Here is a 24,602-nt window from a genome sequence, read left to right on the forward strand (position 1 = left end):
CTGTTTGACTTAACGCACAGTCCTTCCAACTTCAAAACATTTAAAAAAACCTTCTTTTAACGTTTATTTATCTTTGAGAGAGAGACACACACAGAACATGAGCAGGGGAGGGGCAGAGAGAGAGGGAGACAGAATCTGAAGCAGGCTCCAGGCTCTGAGCTGTCAGCACAGAGCCGGACACGGGGCTCGAACTCCTGAATCATGAGATCATGACCTGAGCTGAAGTGGGACACTTAACCTACTGAGTCACCCACGTGCCCTGAACAATTTTTTCCTGTGTGTTTACTTCCTTGGTCCCTGACATTCCTATAAAATGGAAAGAACTTCCCAGAATTTTACTAGTGTTTCTCTGGCTCCTCTGGCTTCCAGCATGTTGTTTCAGTTTCACTTTGATTATTTCTTTAATAAACGAAACCTAAAAAGGGCTCCACCCCCGATGGTTGGTTCGAAAACAACAACCTGCTGTCTGGCTGCCTTTGCAGCAGTGACTGTCGGAGAGGACAGGACCGTGGTCGAGATGCAGGCCCCCGCGGGCCCCAGTCCCGGGCAGACCTGCGTGCTGATCCTGATCTTCACTGTGCTCCTGCAGTCCCTCTGCGTGGCCGTGACTTACATGTACTTCACCAGTGAACTGAGGCAGGTCAGTACAATGCACACAGTTCCTGACTGAGGTTCTCGGCAAACCTGGTTAACTGCCTCTGTTTCCTCCTCTGTGAAGACTTTACAGTAGGAAAAACTGTTCCCTTTCTCTGCCTGTGGACCCTAACTGCTAACGCATGTAATTGCTGAGGACCTTGTCAAAGTGTAAGTCGAAAGGATTGTGTGAACCAAGTGCAGCTACCAGCTACTAGCAGATGCAGGAACAAAACTCCGGAGGTGGTTGTTTTTTTTTTTTTTCTCTTCAACACTATGTATAGTTTACAATACTAGCAATCGAACTAAAATCAGACCTGAGTCTTGGAATGTCATCAGGTTTCTCTTTTTCCTCCAAGACATGGGGTGGAGGGTAAGTCAGATCTTAGAAACATGTTTTGGTTTTAGATCTGTGGCACTTCTTTGTTGACAGTAGAGAGGATATTAAAGACTGGCACGCGTCTATTCCTTGGCCACGGACATGCCACGCATAAAGCCTGTAATAAAGAGGTTACCATATGGACTCAGCATTTTACTGTTCATGATAAAATAATTGAAAATAAAACAATTATTCTATGCCTGTGGGTGGTCAAGTAGGAATCCAGGTACATTTGACAGAAAAAAACCTTAGTGGCTTTTTAGTTCATGTACTTCTCAACTGTATAAACCGTTTGGAACTATGAATGCAGAATTGCTGACAATAAACCAAGTCAGCTTGTGGCTTCTTATGTATTTTTTGACTAATTGTGTATTATATAGTAGAGAACTGTGAGCTGGAAGGAACTTTGAACACCCTCTATTTCATAGATGAGGAGACTAGAGACCCCCAGGCAAAATGACTTATCCAGGCTCAGACAGAGCTTTGGAAGCAGAGTTGAAATCAGGTCTTCAGACAGCTAAGTAACATTCCTCCCTCCACAACAGGGTGTCCACAGGGTTAATATATTTGCACCCTGTGATGCACACTGATAAGGCAATATTACATCTGCCAGCTGGCTAGGAAATGCAAGTAAGAAGGATCTCAGAAAAATATAAATTATCCAAATGCCATAGAGTGAGTATCTGTTAAGGAAATGTAGTTTGTATACCCTGTGGAGTATAAATTTGGTTATCTCAGATACTTGCAAATTTTTCCTTTGACTTTGGATGAAGTAGACTCTTGTTTGACTTGCAAGTAATTATATAAGTGATGGTTACCATTAGGTGACCAGTAAAGTCAGCTTTGCTATATTCAGAAGAGGCTGTATGTCTGCAACTAAAACATCAATGTAACTATAAGCATGCCTCTAGTTCTAAGTCTGCATGAGAGTCTGGAATACTGCTGTGTTTACAAGTTTGGATCTAGAATGTCCTAACCTTTGTTGACTTTGCAGCATAAGCAGAATGAGTCTGTATCTTTATTACGAAAGAAAATCATTGCCTCAATTTGCTGACATTACAAGTTGGCCTAATTTTAAGACTATATTAACTGGTTCTTGACTGAGCAGACTCATGCAATTGTCTGTGTTTATGATCAAGTAATTTTTTGAATTCTATAAAAATGGAAATTTCAAATCTTAACATGTCCCCGTGTGCATATGTTTTTCTTGATTGTGTAGTTACATATATATACATATGTTTACAGACACGCAGAAGAATTCATTGAGAGTTCCAGAAAGGAAAGAGAATTAATAGATATTGAGCAAATACTGTGTTCCAGGAACTTTGCAAAATATTGCTCTATTTGATCCTTATAAAAATCCTGTAGGGGTGCCTGAGTGGCTCAGTTGGTTGAGCATCCAGCTCTTGATTCTGGCTCAGGTTATGATCCCAGGGTCATGAGATTGAGCCCTGCGTTGGGCTCTGCATGGAGCCTGCTTGGGATTCTCCCTCCCTCCCTCCCTCCCTCTCTCTCCCTCTCCCTCTCCCTCTCTCTCCCCTGCCCCTCCCCCACTCTCTGTCTCTAAAACAAAAGTCTTATAAATATAATTACCCCATTTTACACATAAGTAAACTAAGATTCTTGGAGTTAAGCGATTTGTCCAAGATTATAAAGCTGGTTAAAGGGAAAGTCCAATTTTGAACCCTGGCATTAGGTAAGTGCTCAATAAACTGTGGCCATTGTATTGAGAAGTTTCTTGAAGTTTCCACCTCTTCACCAGGAATGCTTGTAAGGAAAAATGAATCTGAGTCTCTTTGGTTGTGTAAAGTTTGGAAAAGCATACTTAACATAAGTACTAATTTTCTAAAATAAATCACAGATTCTACTTTGGCTAATGAAACTTTCTAGAAAAGACACTGAGCGGACTTTAGGGAGTGTGGCCTAAGGAGAGCTGAGTAACGTCTAACTGGACGTTCCCAAATAAGCCTATAGACTAGCAAGCATGATCAATAAATATGGGCTTAGTCTCTAAAGTTTGTCTGTCTGAGAATGTTTTGTGACAAGGGGGCTGCCTATCACTGTGGTATCATAGATGGGTAAGACAAAGGAGAAGGGGACCATTATCTACCAATCTCCATAAGTGGTTCTTTATGGTATTTGTGGTTTGCAGAAAATAGTTGTTAGACACTAATGTCAGGGCAGCAGAGAGGGTCAGTGCTGCCACCTTGAAGTCCCTGAGTCAACTGGCAAAGGAGTCCACCCTGTAGCCCAAAAGCCCTGCGAAGGACTGGCTGGCCGTGGCCTAGACAATCACCATGTTTGTGATGACACCAACACAGTGGAAATCCACTTGTCAAAACCAAGGGCTTTTGGAGCAGAAGAGCAGGAACCTGTGTGAAAGCTGTGTCCCTGAGAAGCATACAAATGAAAATAGCACACACATCCCCCTGCCCCAACACCCACATGTGGTTAGGGAGAGAATAGCTCTGGTCTGAAGTGTGAGGCAGGAAACTCATGCTTTGAAGTGGAAAGGATGTGCAAAAGAAGGGGAAAGAGAGACACATCATATTAATCCTCATGAATCATTCTTGAAACAACCACAGCAACCCCTCACTCATGCATCTAGTCTCCAGCATTGGCCAAAGTCTGTAGAAGAAACCACCAAATATGATAATACAAGAAAATGTGGGGGATGGGGAAGGTGGTTGGGGCTTTCTCTCTGGGTTTCTAGAAGAGAAATACCAAAATGCTGGTCATTGTGACTTCTAAATGGTGGGATTATGGGTGTCTTTTTTCCTATGTTTTTGGTGTATATGGGTGTCTTGTTTTTCTGTATTTTATAAATTTTCTACAGTGAATGTCATAAAAGCATCTATGCTATCTATATAAGATTTTCATGTAGATTTAAAGAACATGACATTTTTATGTAGTCTTAAGAGAAAACAATCACGCACAAAACTGCCCACAGACAGCCCTGTAAACAAGAGAGATCATCCAGAGCTTAATTAGGAAGTAGGATGAGGGTGATTTTAGTGTGTTTTTTGTTTATTTTTCATTTAGAAAAATGTTCTTTATTTTCCTATATTTTCCAGGTTGCCTGTGTACTAACAATGTTTCTAGGCTTCATTAAGTTCGGGGGTAACAATGGAGTCACATTAGCTTGTCACGCTCCCTCCCATGTACACCTAGGATCTTACTCAGCTTTCAGGGTTCTCCCTCCCACCTGCTAGAGATGTTTCTGGAAAACCCCCAGTGGGCAGCCAGAGCCTATAGGCAGCAGTTGGTTCTGGCCTGGGCTAGTCCCTGCTTCCACCCAGTTCGGTTCACAGGCAGCTGCCAGCTACCATGGTTGCCCAGTCTCAGTCAGTGCTCAGCTCTGCCCTTTCTTGCCCCTGGCCCTATCCTCCATGTTCTTCATCTTTTCCTGCTGAGACAGCTTCTAACTGCTGTGAAGTAAGAAAATAAATCACTCCCTCCCCTCTGTGTCATGCACAACTTTTCATCTCAACATGTTACAGAAGTTTGTGAGCCTGTTTATTCAGTTTTATCATACCAATGTCTGGCCAGAGAACACCCATACCGGCTGCACTGGGACAGTGTCCAATGAAGCTTACTTGCTCTTCCTGGAATCACCCTCAGGCCTTGTACTACATCCAGCTTTCCCTCTCCAATCCTATGCCCCGATTTGCTAGATATGTTCTCATATTTCTAAACTATACGTAATTGAGTGCTTTTCTGGGAAATGCTTTTCAGCTCCCACATATGTTGGAGATGCAAACAGAACTCTACAGGAGAAGGCCATGGGGCGGGTAGAGACAAAGTGATGTTGACTGACTCCACTGCTAGTTGTGTCTCTACTCAGGTGGCCCCAGCTGTCACCCCTACTACATTTACTAGGCTGAATGTTTTACTGTTGTAATTTAAAACAGGAAGAAAGAAAATAAACATTTAAAAGTAAATGAATGTTCTATGCCAGAGTGTGTGGAAGGAATTAATCAGCTTAGGTTTGTACTTTTGCACTTGAAGGACCTGGATCAAATGTCCAAGGAGTGCATGACTGAGTACAGAACCAGCTGACTCTGGCTGGGACCTCCCATAAACAAGTTATTTTGATCTGGAATGAGATTGTCTTTTTATGAGAAGGAGCATCATTGTTTGGTCTTTCCTTCAAGCTTGGGAGTCCCCTAAGTTCAAACAACAGATAAAAATGGCCATTTTCCCATTTATTTCCCCAGAGAAAGACAATTCAGATTTGTACAGAGAAATAACATATCCTCAATCCCACTTGTTAAAAACGAAAACAGGAAAGAAAAAAAAAACCAAAAAACAATGTCTGGCCTTGCATGGACTTCCCATTTTTCTTTGTAAAATTAACCAGTTATCACCCTGCAATGTGCTGAGTGGTTTGGGATATATGCGTGCATGCATTTGTTCCATGTGTGCATGCACATGTGTGTGTGCGTGTGTGTGTGTGTGTGTGTGTGTGTGTGTGTGTGTGTGTTTAATATCAAGCTAGGACTTTATTGAAAATTACCTGGCCGTTATAACTGTTTGCTCTCAGAAGGAGGGGGCAAACCTTCAAATGGTGTTTCAAGTCTCTGCAGGTAAATCCCTAGCTAGTGTGGACATTTAATGAGACAACATTAAGATTTTCAGTGGCAATATGGTCCAGATTTGGCCATCCAGAGGACTAGAAATCACAATAACTAGAATTTACACAATATTGTCTGCATCCCAGAAGATTTGTTTAATTTTTTATTTAGGATGCTGGAATTTAAATGGACTCTATTGCCTACTTTGTACCTAGATAGCTTCCCAGCTTTAGAATGGGAAAACCCCCCATTTCAGAGGTGGAAAGGACCTCAAAGATCACCACAATGAACCAGCTCAAAACTCAAATGAAAAATAGACACAGAAGAGAAAAAGCAATTTGTTGAGGGACACACAGCTGTTTAACAGCAGGATCAGTGAAGGGCATTGTGACCCAGGATGTCTGGCCCACACCTGTATCCTTCTCACCACGTCTGACTGCTTATATTTATTCACAAGACAAAGGACAGCATGCTTACTGTTTATTTCAACCCACAAGCTTATCCAAGGTACCAAGACTTCTCTGAATCTGTCATCGGTTCCTGTTGTCTTAACTTGTAAATGAACAAAAATAAAAAGCATTTCTCTATAATAATGTATTATATTCCATCTTAACCCAGATGCAGGACAAATACTCCCAAAGTGGCATTGCTTGTTTCTTAAAGGAAGACGATATCCCTTGGGACCCCAATGATGAAGAGAGTATGAACACCCCGTGCTGGCAAGTGAAATGGCAGCTCCGTCAGTTTGTTAGAAAGGTAGGTGGACCACCGGGTCACTCCGCCAGCAGACGTGGAGGGTCGCAAGAGAAAGAACACCTAGGATCATCAAGCGTAGATGCCTCATTTTGCAAAGGAGACAACAGAGGCCCAGAGTGTTTTAGTGATCTCCCCCAAATTCCTAAAACTAGAAGAAAGTGGAACAGCACCAAACAGAGGGGCCTGGCTGACTCCCAGGCTAGAGCTCATTCCTCTCCTCCAGAGAGTCTCCCCATCTAGTCTGCCCTTTTTATCTCACATTGTGGAAAATTGAGGCACAGACTGGGCAATGTGTTCAAGATCACACAATGATAAAAGATGTGTGTGGTTTTGTTGTTGTTCAGAAGACAAAAGATGCCAAATAATGGTGTTTTATAATCTTTGCACCTTGTTGATGTCTGAAATTAAATATATCTTTATTTGTGTATGCACATAGAGATGAAAAAAGAGGAAAGAAGAGGGAACGAAGAGACGCTTTGAGAAATTGAAGGTGATGACATCTCAATATATAGTCAATAAGTGACAAATTACAAACTATGATCTGTTTATGGATGCAGGATCTCTAGCAGAAACACTATGTTAGCTAGTAGTTTATTTCACTAAATTATATCATTTTGCTTTCATAGTTTTGCCTTCTGCCTTCCAGAAAGGTCAGAAGAGAACATGGGTATAAAAATACTCTGTAAACTAGGATACACTGTTATTGTTTTAAAAATACTGGGGACATTCCCAGGCGGGAAGAAGGTGTGTTTTAAAGATATGATTGAAAGTCCATTGTTTGGTGCCCTGTCTTTCCACTAAAACAGTGTTATGTCAGTGGTTAGAGCTCTGATTTATAACCCCAATCAGTCCTCATAGTAGAGCCCAGATGTCATCTATGATGCCATTTCTATGAGAAATGAAATCTTACTTCGGCTGGAGGCCGGAAAAGGGTGCCCACCAGCTCACAGCACAAGCTACAGTGATGCAGCTGTGACTCTGTGGCCCCAAGTGGCAAGGACGAGGAAAGGCCCAGGGTTGGGAAACATCCTGAGAAGACCGAGGAATGAATGGGACTCTGCGGTCCCTGGTGTTCATGGGGGCAAACCCACAGGTGGTAGGAGAGAGAAACTCAGAACTAGGGCAGAAATCTGGAGACTGAAAAGGGGTGAGGATAGATTGCACATACCTCTTTCTTGCTGTTCTCTCTCTCCCTCCCATCCTCATATGCTGCCACTAACTGGAACAGGCAGAAGCTGGAAGAGGATGCAGACAAAAAGGGGGGAAAGAGTTCCCTTTTTTTTTCCAGGCACCATTAATGGAACAGACTATTTCCAGTAAACATCCTATGCCCATTACGTAGGATATCTCATTTAATCCCCATAACAGCTCTGTGAGGAAGGAAGCATTATTATCTTCCTCTTTTTTATTTTTTAAATAGATGAAGAAATTAAAGTTTACATCAGTTAAGTAACGAGCAAAGTTTTCCAGAGCTAATGATTGACAGATCTGAATCTGGACCATCTGACCAGACAGTCATTATTCTTTTAATCTGTTTCCCAAGCTGTAGGAATTACCCTTCTCTCTTTCCTGCTGCTCCTCCTTCTTCCTTCCTCCCTTCTGTCCCAGAATGAGAGAGACACAGAGACTATGCCGAGGCACAGCTCCTTTCCCTTCCATATACCAGTGCCCATTGTGCTATTGGCAGACCCTCCATTACCAGGTCAGGGCTTGAGGCCAAGAGGAAGGCAGAGAGCTTCTGCTCTGGGGTGGGAGTACAGAGGAGGGGAGTTTCTGGCAGTTTCAAAATTAACAACAGTGGCAGGAAAGGAAGGCAGTGATGGATAAAGGCCCAAGTAGCAGAGCTGGGTGGAGGGGAGTTTAGAAGCTGTGGATGAGCAGTCCGCATTAGCCCGTCTGATAGAAAGGCTAAGGTTTCACTCTTTCTTACTGGTTTTCCCCACTGGTTAGTACAAAGAAAGTGATGTTAGTTGTTTAGTAAAGATATTATTTTTTATGTTGATGTGAAGAATGCCCTAGCCAATGTCAGAAATGAGAGAATGACAGTGTTGCAGGTCCCGGCTTGATGGGCTCTGTGTCTGTGGGCATCCCAAGAGAGAGGAAGTGTGCCTTATATCTTGAGATTTGGGTCTGCCCAATGCAAAGCTCCTGAATGCTATTACGTAGTGCACATATACACACATTTGTGTGCAGACACACACCCCACACAGAGAGAGTGAAGTGGCATGGTTGCCACATCCATTAGCTACAAGGGGGTTTGAGGGAACATTAGCCTGTCCTAACTTGGCAGCTGGCACCTTCCTCCTGTGTTGCTTCAGGTGTGGCCTTTTGAAGACTTCATCAAGAAACAGAACTTTCCCAGACATAGGACCATCCTCGGTCACCATGCAGGAACAGCTGCCTCTGCCTCAGTATTCACCCCATCTCCCACCCTACCCCACACAAACTCTGTGCTTGAACAACTAAAGCTTCTGGGGTTGATGTCCTATGTAGAAATTTCATCTCAGACACCCGCAAGAAGAGCCACAGGCATTCTGTAGTCAGTTTAATTATTTTTAGGGAAATTAACAAGCTTTATTCAATACTGTTTGCAGATTTTGAGAACCTATGAGGAAACCATTCCTACAGTTCCAGGTAGTATTTTTTTGTTATTTTAATTTTCTACTGTCAACTTCATGACGGGGTGACTAGTTCTCCAGCTCTTCTTCTCTGCTCGCATCCACATATCCCCCCTCCAACTTCTACTCCGTGTCTCAAAACACTTGATTCTATTTTCCTATTTGCACTGACAGAACACTTAGGGCCAAATCTGTGGCCCACCTATGGTCAAAACTTTATTTCTCCCAATGTGGATTTTCCTTTCATCTCAATTTCTTCCGTTATTTATCTTTTACTTGTCAGTGTTTCATAAATGAGCCATCTAAATCCTTTCTGGTACATGGCTGGAAGTAAGATAAGTAAAGGCCCCCAAGTAACTCATCTTTTCTCTGCTTCTGACCACCACTAAGCTCTATGCCCTTCTTTATGCAAGAGCCCCTCACTTCGTCATTTTTCCCAGCAATCCTTCACCCACTGACCCACCCACCACAATTCTCTCATGGTCCCTCACCCATGGTCACCTTCTTCTTCATGGTCAGCACCCTGCTCTTAACCCATAAGGGCTCCCCTCAAAGGGCTATTCCCCAGGCTGGCTTCTTCCCTTCCTGGCTTTTCATACAACTGACTCCTTCTCATTCTCAAACTATCGCCTAAATGTTACTTCTTCAGAGAGAATGTCCCTGGCTACCTTATTTAGGTAAGATAACAAGCACCTCCTTTCATCTCTTTCCATTTTTATGTATTTTTTATCTGTGTGCTGATTCCCCACTACTTTAAAGATACATAAAGATAGAACACATGTCTATTTCTCTCATTTCTCTATACCTAGCACCTAACTCTATGCTCCAAACCTAGTAGAATCTTTATTCCCCTGGCCCTTAGGTGGACCACCTTTTGTACACGCATGTATGTATTTTGATTGAGATGAAATTCACATAATATACAAGTAATCTTTTTTGGGGGGGGATAAAAGGTGTCATTCTCATTTTATATTTTAATTGAAGTATAGTTGTCATACAATAATATATTAATTTTAGATGTACACCATAGTGATTTGACATTTATATACATTACAAAATGCACACTACAATAAGTATAGTTACCATCTGTCACCATACAGAATTATTACAATATTATTCACTATCTTCCCTATGCTGCATTTTATATTACCGTGACTTATTTATTTTACAACTGGAAATTTGTACCTTTTAATCACCTTTACTTATTTCGTCCATCTCCTCACCCCACTCCCATCTGGAAACCACCAGTTTGTTCTCTGTACCTATGAGTCTTTTTGTCTTGTTTTGTTTGTTTATTTGATTTTAAATTCCACATATAAGTGAAATCTTATGTTATTTGTCTTTAACTGTCTAACTTATTTCACTTAGCATAATACCCTCTGCATCCATCCATGTTGTCTTAAATGGCTAGATTTTATTCTCTTTTATGCCTGAATAATGTTCCAGTGTGTGTGTGTGTGTGTGTGTGTGTGTGTGTGTGTGTACCACAGCCTCTTTATCCATTCATCTGTTGATAGACACTTAACGTTGCTTCCATATCTTGGCTATTATAAACAATGTTACAATGAATATAATGGTGGATATATCTTTTCAAGACAGTGATTTCACTTTCATTTTCTTGGGATAAACATCTAGAAGTGGAATTGCTGGATCATATGTTTTTTCTATTTTTAACTTTTTGAGAACTCTCCATACTGTTTTCCACAGTGACTGCACTAATTTATATTCCCACCAACAATGTAGTAGGGTTCCCTTTTCTCCACATCCTTACCAACCCTTGTTGTTTCTTGTCCTTTTGTTATTACCACGTCTGAGATGGTATCTCATCATGGTTTTGGTTTTTATTTTCCTGATGATGAGCAATGCTGAGCATCTTTTCATGAAGGAGTGGCCTTATGTGGAAGGTATTCTGTGGCGACCAGAAATATAATCCTCTCTGGTCACCAGAATCAGGCACTTCAAGAGTGTTCCTTGTGTGGACTATGTGTATCCTCCTGTAGTGACTAGGCCACAACTGCTGGTGGGTGTGGCTGGCCCTAGGTCTGGCTACCTGCCCTGGGTCAGAAGCCACTTTGAAAGGACGCCAGTCTCAGCTGAGGTCACCCCTGGCATGTGGCAGGGAAGGAGCAGCTTCATGGGGATAATTGATCTCATCCCAGCTGCTTTAGGGGATGGGAAGATTGAGGGGGACAGGTCCACAGGGTAATGCCAGGATGAGGCGAGTGGTGCTAGCTGGCTCCCCTGGAGTTGAGCCCCACTCATTCTCAAAGCTGGACATGGTGAGAGCTTGTCTTCCCAGTGCAGGCCCCTGGTCAGTGTCCATGTGGAGCTTGAATCCCTTGCTCCCCAGGGGGAATTTCACGCCTATGATATCCCCCCAACTTGTAGATCGCCTCACCTGGGGTGTGGGTCCTGACCAGACTTGTCTCTGCCCCTTTCAACTCTTCTCCATGTGGCTCTTTCTTTATATCTTTAGCTGTGGAAGAGCTGTTCTGCTAGTCTTCAGGTCCTTCTCAGAGAGCATTGCTCTATATGTGGTTGTAGCCTTGGTGTGTCCATGGGAGGATGTGAGTTCAGGACCCTCCTACCCCACTACCTTCAAAAATTTTACAATTCACCATTTTTCAGTGCACAGTGTAGTGGCAAATGGTGCATTCACAATACTGTGCCACCACCATCTCTCTCCACATAGAAGGTTCTTCATACAGGGGTGCCTGGGTGGCTCAGTGGTTGAGTGTGTGACCCCTGATTCCTGCTCAGGTCGTGATCTCATGGTCGTGAGATTGAGCCCTGAGCAAGTCTCTGTGGTGGGTGTGGAGCCTGCTTAAGATTCTCCCTTTCCCTCTGCCCCTCCTCTGTTCATGTATACATTCTCTCTCTCTCTCTCTCTCTCTCTCTCTCAAAAAAGAGGGTTCTTAATACATATTTTTAAAGTGAATACATAAGTAAATAAAACTATTAAATCAGTTTGCTACTTCTTCACATTTGGCTCACCATAGTCCTATTTTCCCATGATAATAGCCATAGAGGCCTGAATACATATACCAGAGACTTAGGGCATACCAGCCTGGCAGAGAAGAAAATGTTCTTCAATATAAGTGTTGTAATGATGTCTTTCTACTTTTCAACTATTCTTTTTCCTTTTTTCTTTTTAATGTTTATTTATCTTGAGAGAGAGACAGAGAGGGGGAGAGAGAGAGAGAAGGGGCAGAGAAAGAGGGAGAGAGGATCCCAAGCAGGCTCCTCACTGTCAATGCAGAACCCAATGGAGGGCTTGATCCCATGAATTGGGAGATCATGACCTGCACCAAAATCAAGAGTTGGACACGACCAACTGAGCCACCCAAGTGCCCGGTCACCTATCTTTTTTCAATATGATAAGCTTCCTCATTACTTAACAACTCCCATTTTTCTTTATTAAATAGCTTTTATTAAACAAGATAAGACCTGATCCCAGGGTCTAAGCATTCTTTCCCCAAAAGCAAAAGTGGTAGTCAGAACATTGAATACTCTTCCTCTTCTGATGAGGCACAACAGATCTCCGATCTATAGTAGATGTACATCCAACACTTTCAGTGTTGTAAGAAAAATACTCTTTTTCACTCATCCCAATGAAATGTAGAAATCATATACTAATCAGCATACCTAGATGTATTGATGACATCCAAATAGACACATTGACAGGTTTCTTTTCTAGGAAGTGTTTGCTATAGCCTCTAAAGAGGAAATATCCTCTTTAGAATTTGCTTTTCTATCTAGGCTTTCCCATATCCTTGCAATGACCTCAAATGCAAGATATTTATAATTGGATTCAGTTATTGAATATTTTAAAACAAAGTGTTAAGGTCTAAGGGCAGGCAAGGCATTATGAATTATTTAACAGTGGGAGTTCAAGGTGAATGGACACATCAACCTTGAAAGCTGAGCATTCTGAGAGCATTATGTAATTGACCATGCAGCCTCATGATATATTTGGTATTCAGTACTGTACAAATGCCTTCCCATCCTGAATAAGCAACAACTCATACCAGATAGATGGAAGAGATTCCCGTTTCCTATTTATTCTTTCCCTTTTTTACCACCTCTTCTCAGTTCCCCCATCTACTAGCCTAGATTAAGGCCTCCTGTTCTCAGTCCTGATCACTTACTTGCCAGTCTCCAGCCCTCTCACCTTCTAACCATCACAGCTTTCTTTGAGACAGGATAGCCTAAAGCACAACACATTGTCCCTTTACTTCCCTGCCCCAAATCATTCAAAATCCACATCCTGTAAAATCCAAATCTCTTAGTTTAACATTCAAATCCTCTATAGTTTGGCTCCTCATTCAAGCCTAAAACTGAACTCCTCCCTTGTCTGTGTCCCAGGAATGCTTTGTGAGTCCTGCCTCTGGCCTCTGGCCTAGATCTCAGATAATGCCCTTCTTCCAGCCCTCCTTCCCAAGCCTGCCCATCTTCATCCTATTCAGATCAAATTGCCATTTGCACCTCAAATGTTTGTTTGCATTCATTTATTTATATTCTTTCTCCTTGCTCCTAAAAGAGTGCCTGGCATAGATGTGATGGGCACTTTGGTTTATTGGAGTAAGCATTAGCACAAACCCTCCCCTGACCTCAATTCTCCAATAAGTAGGAATCTCTCCCTCTTGTGAACACCCATCACCCTTTATTTATATTTCTCACAGGTAAATTTTCACTTTCTAATTTATATTTTTCCTAAAAGACTGTAAGTCCTTTGAGGGCTCAGTCAGTGTAATCAGTGGCTAATCTTTGCAACCCATATACAGCATAGTGCAGTGCCTTAGTCCTGGCAATATTTGCTTGATGAAAGAATATAATTTATCTTAACAACCAGTAGAAGCACACTTGGGACGTTTAAGCTGATTTTTTAAAAAGAGGTAGTTTGTTGGGGTACCTGGGTGGCTCAGTCAGTTGAGTGTCCCACTCTTGATTTTGGCTCAGGTCATTATCCTAGAGTTGTGGGATGGAGTCCCACATTGGGCTCCATGCTGAACATGATCCTGCTTGGGATTCTCTCTCTCCTTCTCTCTCTGCCTCTCCTCCACTCATGTTTTCTCTCTCTCTTTCTCTCAAAATAAATAAAAATTTAAAATTTAAAGGGTAATATGTTGAATTTGTATATTTAAAGTCTGTTCCAAAGTACTTTGGAATGTGATCAATAGGTGTTATTTGTTTATTATGATCTAGTGAGCCAGTGATTTTTATGTTTACATATTGATTATCATGACCAGTATGCCAATTCATATTTCTCTTGGGGGGGGGGGTGGTGGTGGTGAAGGGATTACTGTTGGATACCAGTTTGTAGCATCTTTGGACCATTGTTACACTGCTACTCCTTTAGAATCAGAATCACTCTGTTTGTCTCTATATATAACTCAAAGTGGAAATTTGCCAAGACTTGGTTATTTGTGCATTTTAAATGACTCAAGCAGAGTTATTACATGTCCATGGTTATTTACTTGTTTGGTTTTTGTTTGTCTGTTTGTTTGTTTTGGAAAAGGGCCATAATCTTCATTTTGTTGTATTCTGGTTGGACCTTATCTCTGATATGTCGATAAATTATAATCCAAGTTGCTGCTTATTCTTCTCACCTAAAATACTTTCCAAATTAAACATAAGCTGGAATAGATGGATCATCATATTAATATATGGGATGCTTTTATGAGTGACCATACAATCAATTTTGGAAGCACAGTGTGCTTATGATGTCTGATCAACAACAGTTCTGAATAGCAATGTATTTGAAAAGTAGTTTGACAAGTGCTGAAGATTCTTTGTCATTTTTCTTTTAGAAAAGCAGCTAAATATTCCTTACCTAGTAAGAGAAAGAGGTCCTCAGAGAGTAGCAGCTCACATAACTGGAACCAGTCGGAGAAGAAGCACATTCCCAGTTCCAAGTAAGAGAAACAACAAATATATCATGGTTTCAAGGAAGGCAATGAAAAAATTCGTTCCAAATAATTTGTTCTTTCAACTTTCTACATGAAATGTCTATATGACTATCTACAAAATGCTCAGTGGTAACTGGGGCTCAGATTGGCTCTTTCTCAGAAGGAAGATTACAAGAGAAAATAGCTCAGTAACTACTCTGGCATAAATGCTCTCAGGAGAATCCTCTGGTGGGAGAACTCTGTCTTAGAGTTTCCCATGCCCCTATATGTGCTTTTCTTCTTCTTCTTCAAAGTAATTTCTCTTTCTCCCTCCATCAAATATTCCTCCTCCTTAGGAGTTCCGAGTCAGTCATATACTTTCACCAGAAGTGACTAGTTATTCCTTGTGGCATTTCTACTTGGTCGAACTATGGGAAATTGCCAATATTTGACCATTTCTCACTTAGAGAAATGTCAGTTTCATATAGCTTAGCCAATATGGTAAGCGTACTTCTTAACTAAAGAACAGGTGTCCATACAGTGCTATAACAATGCAAGAGTTTTACAGTCTAAATACGCACATTGGAATACCAGCCCCTCTTTACCTGGATATATGTTTTGAGCAAATTACCTAATCAAATAAAGCTTCAGTTTCCTCATATATGAAGTGGAGATAATCTTTAACTCATAAAATAGTGAAGATTAGCACAGGCAAAATTCCTGTGTATTGTAAGTACTTAATAAATAGTTGCTTTTATTATTACAAAAGGTTTTATCTCAAGTTAAAGAAATTTCAAGTATCACTTAAAAATGAAAAGATTTGGAATTTTTTTTCATTTTTTTTTTCCTGGGCAGTTGTCTTCTTGGTATTCCTGAACTCATGTTTTGTGAATGAGAGACATGTTCTGCCTATGAGTGAGATCATTATTATAATGTTAGTGTTTACTATTTATCAAGAAATACAACAGTTGTTTTGCCCTGTTGAAAAACTAAACTTTACACCAATCGTGGAGATGAGCCCAAAGTTGAAAGGAATATCCTATTTTGTAGGGCCCTTTTTCATTTAAAGTCTTTGGGAGTTAAAGATCCAAGGGTCTAAAGATCTTTAAATCTGGACCTCTTTGCCAAACCTTATGCCTTGTCTTATTGTGTACTAGAGATGCTTTCTGTCTGAATGGTGCCTTTGACTCTGGATTGCTGAGAAAGACCAAGAAGGAACCCAAAGTGATCCAAAGGAATAGCAATAAGTTCTGAGATCCAGGCTTAAGGAAACAGATATATTTCTTTTGGTTTTGTTGCGTGTTGTTCATTTTAGTTCACCTGCCTAGGAAGGGAGGCAGGGGCTTGGGACAGAAGTTCTGCCCACGCAGATTGCCATCTGAGTTAATCATCCCCTGTGCTACAGTTTAGAGCTAAGTTTGGCAGATATAGTGTTAAGTGGTGGATGAGGCACAGAAAAGAAAGGGACTCACAACAGGTCACAATGATACAGTAGCCTCCAGATTTCTATAAGAAATTCAGAATCTTGTAAGATTGAAGGAGCAAGAAGGTTTATATTAGATTGAAATTCTTTACAATCCCAACCAAAAAACTGGCTAGCCATGGCTACTGAGATATTTCTTGCCTTTGCTACAAACTTTCTTTCTCTCTAAACTTCCTCCAGGTTCCAAGAATGAAAAAGCTTTGGGTCAGAAAATAAACTCCTGGGAGTCATCAAGAAAAGGACATTCATTCTTGAATAATTTGCACTTGAGGAATGGTGAGCTGGTTATTCATCAGAGGGGGTTTTATTACATCTATTCCCAAACATACTTTAGATTTCAGGAACCTGAGGAAACAGAACAGAACAGAAAGAGAAACAAACAAATGGTACAATATATCTACAAATACACAAGTTATCCTGACCCGATACTGCTAATGAAAAGTGCTAGAAATAGTTGTTGGTCTAAGGATTCAGAATATGGACTCTATTCCATCTATCAAGGTGGGATATTTGAGCTGAAGGAAAATGACAGAATTTTTGTCTCTGTAAATAATGAGCAATTGATTGACATGGACCAAGAAGCCAGTTTTTTCGGGGCCTTTTTAATTGGCTAAATGACCTACAAAGGAAAAACAGTATTCTCAACAAATATTGCTTGTCACAACAAAGCAAGGAAGCCTGAGCAAAGCTGCCTCAACCAAAAGACCAAAACAACACACGGTTTTCTAATATCTGTGAAAGTGACCAAGTCTAAGAAAGCAACCAAGAAGAAAGTGAAATTGCCAAAAGACCTTGGGCTCTTCCTGATATCAGCTTGTTAGCAGGAATCTAGATTCTGTTACCAAACACTTGTGTACCTGTAAACATCTGTCTTTATTATCTATTCTTGTGAAGATTCCAGAAGATTAATGACCATCTCTAAGTAGTATATCACCTTGGTTGCTTCCAAGTTGCCATTCCCAAAGTTGGAAGAGAAAGGGGAACCAGTAAAAGGTCATGATCTTGGGAGGCAATCTTCTGCCTATACATGCGATGTGCGAAGGAAATTTGTGTTGTGCATGACGTCAAAGGAGGTATCTCATACATCTGGATTTGGTGGAAATAATATCGTGTTGTTAAAAAAACAAACTAAATTTATGATGCCCAAATAAGGAGCTATTTCTGAATGGCTTGTGCTTTTTCCTACCAAAAGTCAAACTGGCCAAAAGCACTAATATTTTTGATAAAGGACTCTATGATGAGTGAACTGCCAATCAGAAATCAGGGAATTTGGTCTCATGGGGGCAGGAGGAGAAATGGGAAAGTGGAAATGACAAACACAGGTAAATCAGCAGAAAAGAGTCAAAGAAAGATCTGATTCCCACTCCCGACCCTATTCTCCATTGCCAAATGTCTTATCTAGTATACATCTCCTTAAGGTTGTATCATTTTTTTGCCTTTGTCAGAACAGCAATTGCTTTTATCTTCCAAAATTGTGACACAAAATAGTTCATTGTGCCATTTAATCTAACCAGTTGGAGAAAAAAATTAGTTGGCGTATTTGTCTAATCTCTTCTAATTATTATCCTAAACACAGCTTAATTTACACTTTCAGGTTGTGTGCTCAAATGTTCATTTAAATGTGTCTGATCAAATAGGGCTTTTTCAAAAGGCTCATTTAAATTTAAATTTACAGCATGCTGCAGATACCTGGTACTTCTGGCCCTTTGTACTCTATTTTCCATAGCACTAGTCAAGTTCTTACATACTGACAAATTGGCTTATTTGTTACTCTGTTTTTTAAAGCCTGCTTCCTATCTCTAGAATATAAGGCTGTGATAGCAGGGAACATTTAGTCCTGCTCATATCTGTAACCTCTGTACCTGGGACAGTACCTGAATATAGTAACCACACAAAATGTATTTGTGAATAAATGAATGACTGAGTAAATGAATAGCTAATCATATGGGGGAAAACATGAAAAATATCCCCTGCCTTAACCCTTACACTGAAAAAATTTCAAGGAATTTAAAAAGTAACCTCAAAGTGAGGTTTTATTTTTTATTTTATTTTTAATTTTTTTTTAAGATTTAATTTTTAAGTCCTCTCTACACCCAGCAAAGGCCTCAAACTTACAACCCCAAGATAAGAGTCATAGGCTCCACTGACTGAGCCAGACAGGTGCCTCAAAGAAGAACTTTTAAGCAGATTTAAAACTCAAAGTAAAAAACTGCAATGATTGTGAATATAAAATTCAGAAATGAAAGAGAATATCAATTTTTACTCTATATTTTTATACTAAATTTTAAAAATGTTACTTTTTCAATAAAAATGACATGTTAAAAATGTGTGGTTTTTGTTGATCTAGTACTTGCATTAGTTTTATGGTACCAAGATTACTAAAAATGGGGAAAAGGACATTTTGGGGGAGGGGGTAGGACTTCTAATTTCTTTTTCATGGTATCTTTTATCTGACGTATCTTACAGAAGAAGTGAATTAATTGCTCACTTTGGTATTTAATATGATAAAATGTATCAGTCCTTTCCTTTACAGTTAATGCTTTTGTTATGGGTTGAATTGGGTCTCCCAAAAAAGGTATGTTGAAGTCCTATTCCCCAATACCTCAGAATGTGACCTTATTTGGAAATAGGGTTGTTGTAGATACAAGAAGTTAAGATGAGGCCATAGTGAAATAGTGTGCATCTTTAATACAATAAGACTGGTATGCTTATTCAAGGGAAGAAATTTAGAAATAGACACACAGAGAGAACTCCATGTGACAACAGAGGCAGAGATTGGAATAACTGCAAGATAAGGAGCACCATGGATTAATGGCCATTGCCAGGAGTTAGGGAGAGACAAGGCAAGATTCTACTCACAGTCTCAGAGGAAGGATCTGAGACCAGAGTCTCAGAAATTTCCTGACACCTTGATTTTGAACTCCTGGACTCCATAGCTGTGACAGAATAAATTTCTGTTGTTGAAAGCCACTCAGTTTGTGGCACTTTGGTCCAACAGCCCTAGAAAGCTAATACAGATTTTCATTTTATGCCCAAGATATCTTTTCTACCACTACTATGCAGATACTGCTGTCTATTTTTTTCTAAAAGCTTTAAGGTCTGGCCTTTCATAGTTTGATAGCATCATTCAACTATAATCTAATTTATATGGGATGTGAGATAAGGATGAAATTTTATCTATTGCCATAGTAGTAGCTGATTGTCCACTACTGTCCATTGGAGAGAGTCTATTTTCTTCCCTACTGATTTAAATTTTTCTTCTATCATATATCAAGCACTGAAAGGTCTCTTTCTATGCTTACCTTCCCCCCCCCCCTTATTGATCTGGTTGTCCATTTTTACATCCATATCATTTGGGTTTTTTTAAATGTGGTAAAATATACATAAAATTTACCATTTGAACCGTTCTGAGTATACAATTCAGCAGCATCAAGTACATTCACATTGTGGTACAACCACCAATATTATACATCTCTAGAACATTTTCATCATCCCAAACTAAAACTTTGTACCCATTAGATAGTAACTTCATTATCCCTTCCCCCAGCCCCTGGTAATCACCATACTGCTTTCTTTCTCTATGAGTCTATTTTAGGTACTTCGTGTAAATAGAATTATACAATATTTGCCCTTCTGTGTCTACCTTATTTCACTTAGCATAATATATTCCGTTCATCTGTATTGAAGTACGTGCCAGAATTTTATTCCTTTTCAAGCCTGAATAATATTCCATTGTGTGTATATACCATATTTTGTTTATTCATTCACCTGTCAATCATATCATCCAGCTTTAATGGTTACTATTTGCCTTACTACAAATCTAGATATCCAATATGTATGTTCACCTTCTTTAGTCCTCTGTTTCAAAATAACATGGTCCCCCCTCTCTCTCAAAGTAAATAAATAAAGTTTTAAAAAGCAAGGATCCTAGCTAGCTCAGTTGGATAGACATCAGGCTCTTGGTTTTGGCTCAGGTCAAGATCTCATGATTCATGGGTTCAAGCCCCACATTGGAATCCATGCTGACAGTGTCAAGATGGCTTGGGGTGTTATCTTGCCCTCTCTCTGCCCCTCCCCCATTCCTGCATGCACTTGCTCTCGCTCTCTCTCTCTCTCTCTCTCTCTCTCTGAAAATAAATAAATAAACCTAAACACACACACACACACACACACACACACACACAAAATAACGTGGTCAATTCTTAGCTCTTACTTTCCCTATGAATTTAGAAACTGCCTGGAAGCCATATGACTATACACACACATACTTGCAAACATACACACAATGTTTTAGATTTTTTTTGATAGTGTAGAGGAGGCAAAATTTCTACCCTCTTAAGGTCTCCAGCTAGGCTTAGGAATTAAACTGACATAAGATAGATTAACAGGAAAAAAAAGAAACCAGTTTTAATTATTATCATTTTTCTTAAATATACATGGGAGCTTTCACAAGATAAATGAAGACCCAAAGAAGCAGTTAGAGTTGAACACTTAAATGAGTTGGACAAAGAGTGGTAAATTGTAAAAACATGACCAAGCAAAGGGGCTTGGGTTAGGGTAGTTAATTGGATGGAGAAGTGACTAGGAAGGTAAGGGTTAGTTTAACAGGGTTTTGTCTATGAGCCAAGTAGGGAGGTCTCACCAGACATGAAATCTACTGGTACCTGAATCTTGGATTTCCCAGCCCCCAGAATTGTGAGAAATAACTTTCTGTTGTTTAAAAGCTACGACATTTTGTTAGAGCAGCCTGAACAGACTAAGACAAAGGGGTGAAGAGATTATTTGAAGAAACAATGGCCAGAAACTTCCCAAATTTCAGGAAAGATGTGAATCTACAAATCTGAGAAGCTCAATGAACTCCAACCAGATAAAGAGGCCCGTATCAAGGCACATTAAAATCAAACTGTCAAAGACAAAGAGAGAATTTTGAAAGCAGTAAGAGTGACTTGTCACACAGAAGAGATTCTCAATAATATCATGAGTCAATTTCCCAGCAGAAATAGTAGGGGCCAAGCAGATGATGGGATGATGTATTTAAAATGCTAAAAGCCAAAATGTCAACTGAGAATTCTATATCCAGCAAAACTGTCCTTCAAAAATGAGGGAGAAATTAAGACATTCCTAGGTAAAAAAAAAAAGCTGAGGAAGTGCATTACCACTATACCTGCCCTCCCAGAAATGCTAAAGGGAATGCTTCAGGTTGAAGTAAAAGGACACTATACAGTAATTTGAGGCCATATGAACATATAAATATCTTTAGTAAAGGAAAATACATGATAAAATATAAAAGCCATTATGATTATAATTTTAGTTTGTAAAACTCATTTTTATTTTCTATACTATTTAAAGTCAGATGCATAAGACAATCATAAATCTGTTAATGGGTACAAGACATATAAAGATGTAATTTGTAATACCAATAACATGAAGTAGTAGGGTGACAGAGCTGTAAAGGAGTAAATTTTGTATGCAGGTGAAGTTGGTATCAAATCAAATTAGATTGTTATAATTCTAGGATGTCAAATATAATCCCTATGGTAACAACAAAGAAAATCTCTATAGAATATACATAAAACAAAATGAGAAGGGAATCAAAACAAGACACCATAAAATTTTAACTGAACACAAAGGAAGGCAATAATGGAGGAAGTAAAGAACCAAAAGCCATAAGACATACAGAAAACAAATAAATGGCATCTTTTAAATATATCGGATTAAACTACCCTATCAATATGATTGAACATGTGAATAGAAACAACAATCACCCTAGAAGGAAAACAGCCAATTTGACTGAAGGGGAAAGAGATAAAATGGAATGAAGAAAAGTTGTGAGACTTCTTAGATTTTATAGGATGGGACCATAGAGCAATTAAGCTATGAATACACAGTATTCTTCAAGATAAGAGAAGAAGGACCCCCCCTCCCAAATGATTCAGAGATCATTAAGGCTGCTGCCTTGGTATTAAAAAGAGGAAATCTATCCCTTGGGTTTCAGCAGACCAGACAATTCCTGCTCACAGCTGTAAGAGTGGTGCCACCCACAGCTATAGGATCAGGCCTCCCAAAGCCATAGAGGGCTGACCCTTACCCAACAGAGTGATGGGGTGTGTCTCCCTCCACCTATATTTCAGAGAATGGACCCACCCAGAACTGTGGGCATACAAACCAGATAGAAGACCACAGAGAGGGCAAGCTCAATGCAGAGAGCTCCCTGCTAAGGAAATGCCTAGTGGAGTCATGCTCCCACAATCCCATGCCAGTAGAGCCACCAGTGTGCAATTTCACACAGGGAAAGCTGCAGGTATGCAAATCCAACCCATGAGAGCTGCCATCTGGGATGCCTCAGAAAAGCCATGGGGGCAAGGATACCCGAATGTCCCCAAAAGATGCCATCTCCACCCCACTGGACCTGGTGGGCAGAGCATCTAATTAGAGATTATTTAAGCCTTAAGATTTGATGTTTGCCCTATTGGGTTTAGACTTGCTTGACCACCTCTTTCTTTCCTATTTCTCTTTTTTGGAATGGGGAGTTTACTTTATGCCTAGTCCATTGTATTTTGGAAGCACATGACTTGTTTTATTTTGCATATTCACAGCTGGAAAGCAATTTGCCTCAGAATGAATTGTACCTTAAGCCTAATCCATATCTGATTTAGAAGGTATTTGTATGAGACTTTTAACTTTAGACTTTTGAATTGCTAGAGATGCTAGAATAAGTTTAAAACCTTTTATTATTTTTTAAATTTTATTTATTTTTTTTAATGTTTATTTATTTTTAGGACAGAGAGAGAGAGCATGAACGGGGGAGGGTCAGAGAGAGAGGGAGACACAGAATCTGAAGCAGGCTCCAGGCTCCGAGCTGTCTGCACAGAGCCTGATGCGGGACTCGAACCCACGAACCTCAAGATCATGACCTGAGCCGAAGTCGGACGCTTAACCGACTGAGCCACCCAAGCGCCCCAAGTTAAAAACCTTTTAAAACACCTTTTAAAACTATTGAGATGGAATGAATGAATTTTGCATACAAGGACATGAATTTTAGGGGACCAGGGACAGAATACTATGGTCTTAATGTGTCTTCCCAAAATTCATGTGTTGAAATTCTAATGCCCAATGTGATAGTGTTAGGAGCTGGGGTCTTTGGGAAGTGATTAGGTCATGAGGGCTCCACTTTTATGGATGAGGTTAATGCCCTCATAAAAAAGACCTGAGAGAGGCTCCTTGCTCCTTCTGTCATTTAAGGACACAGTGAGAAGGCTTAGAATAGAAGAGGTCCTCACAAGACCATACTGGCGCTCTTATGCTGACTTCAAACCTCCAGAACTGTGGTAATAAGTTTCTGTTGTTTATAAGTCATCTAGTCTGTGGCATTTTGTTAGAGCAGCCTAGATCAAATAAGACATTCTCCAATCAAAAGGCATAGAGTGGATGAATAAATTTAAAAAATAAGACCCAGCAATATGCTGTCTATGAGAGATTACCTTTAAATAAAAAGACACACATAGACTGAAAATGAAGGGATGGAAGAATATTCCATGTACATAGTAACCCCACAAAAACACGAGTGGCTACACTTACATAAAACAAAATAGACTCTAAGTAAAAAATTGTCTCTAGAGACAAGGTCATATATAATGCTAAAAGTTCCACTCACCAGGAAGATATAACAATTATAAATATATACACATTCAACATCAGAACACCTACATATAATATAAGCAAATTCTGACAGATCTGAAGGGAGAAATTGACAATGATATAATAATAGGGATGGACTTCAATATCCCATTTACAACAATGGATAGAACACTTAGGGAGATTGCAGAACAGCATGGAAGTTTTTTGTGTGTCTCACGTCCATGAAATACAGCCAAACCAACACTAAACCATCCTACACACCTAGAAAACTGATCTGAAGATTAACACAACAATCTGCACAACCTGAACCACAGAATTCAGCAGGTATGTGGCATGGAGAGGTGAACTTGGGGAGAGAGAAGCTGCAGAGGGCAGGGAGCCACTTTTGCATCTGGAAATGACAGAGATGGGGGGAGTCAAAATACAGGAAAAGCATCCCTCCCCAAAAGCAGCTGGAGAGAAAGTGGAAAATTGGAAACAGCCGCAGGGACTGAACTAAAAAGGGAGAAAGGAGAAAGGAGAGGGTTTAAATTCCATTAAGACTCTAAACAGGGAAAGCTCAGAGTCTGATACCTGGCAGTGCTCTGGTGGAAAGGGCGAATCCCCAGGAGCAGAGTGGGGTCTGGGAGTTTC

The 24,602-nt window shown here is 40.1% G+C and overlaps 1 protein-coding gene across 1 annotated transcript; it reads left to right on the top strand.

The window, feature by feature from the left end:
• Positions 1-421: 421 nt before the first annotated feature.
• TNFSF10 (TNF superfamily member 10) lies at positions 422-20,253 on the top strand. The gene is made up of 5 exons (XM_043594892.1): positions 422-640; positions 6,205-6,342; positions 8,937-8,976; positions 14,771-14,875; positions 16,512-20,253. The coding sequence occupies exons 1-5, from the start codon at positions 437-439 to the stop codon at positions 16,943-16,945; spliced, it is 921 nt and encodes a 306-aa protein (XP_043450827.1). The 5' UTR covers positions 422-436; the 3' UTR covers positions 16,946-20,253.
• The last annotated feature ends 4,349 nt before the right edge of the window (positions 20,254-24,602 follow it).

Source organism: Prionailurus bengalensis, chromosome C2 (assembly GCF_016509475.1).
Source record: "Prionailurus bengalensis isolate Pbe53 chromosome C2, Fcat_Pben_1.1_paternal_pri, whole genome shotgun sequence".
NCBI lineage: Eukaryota > Metazoa > Chordata > Mammalia > Carnivora > Felidae > Prionailurus > Prionailurus bengalensis.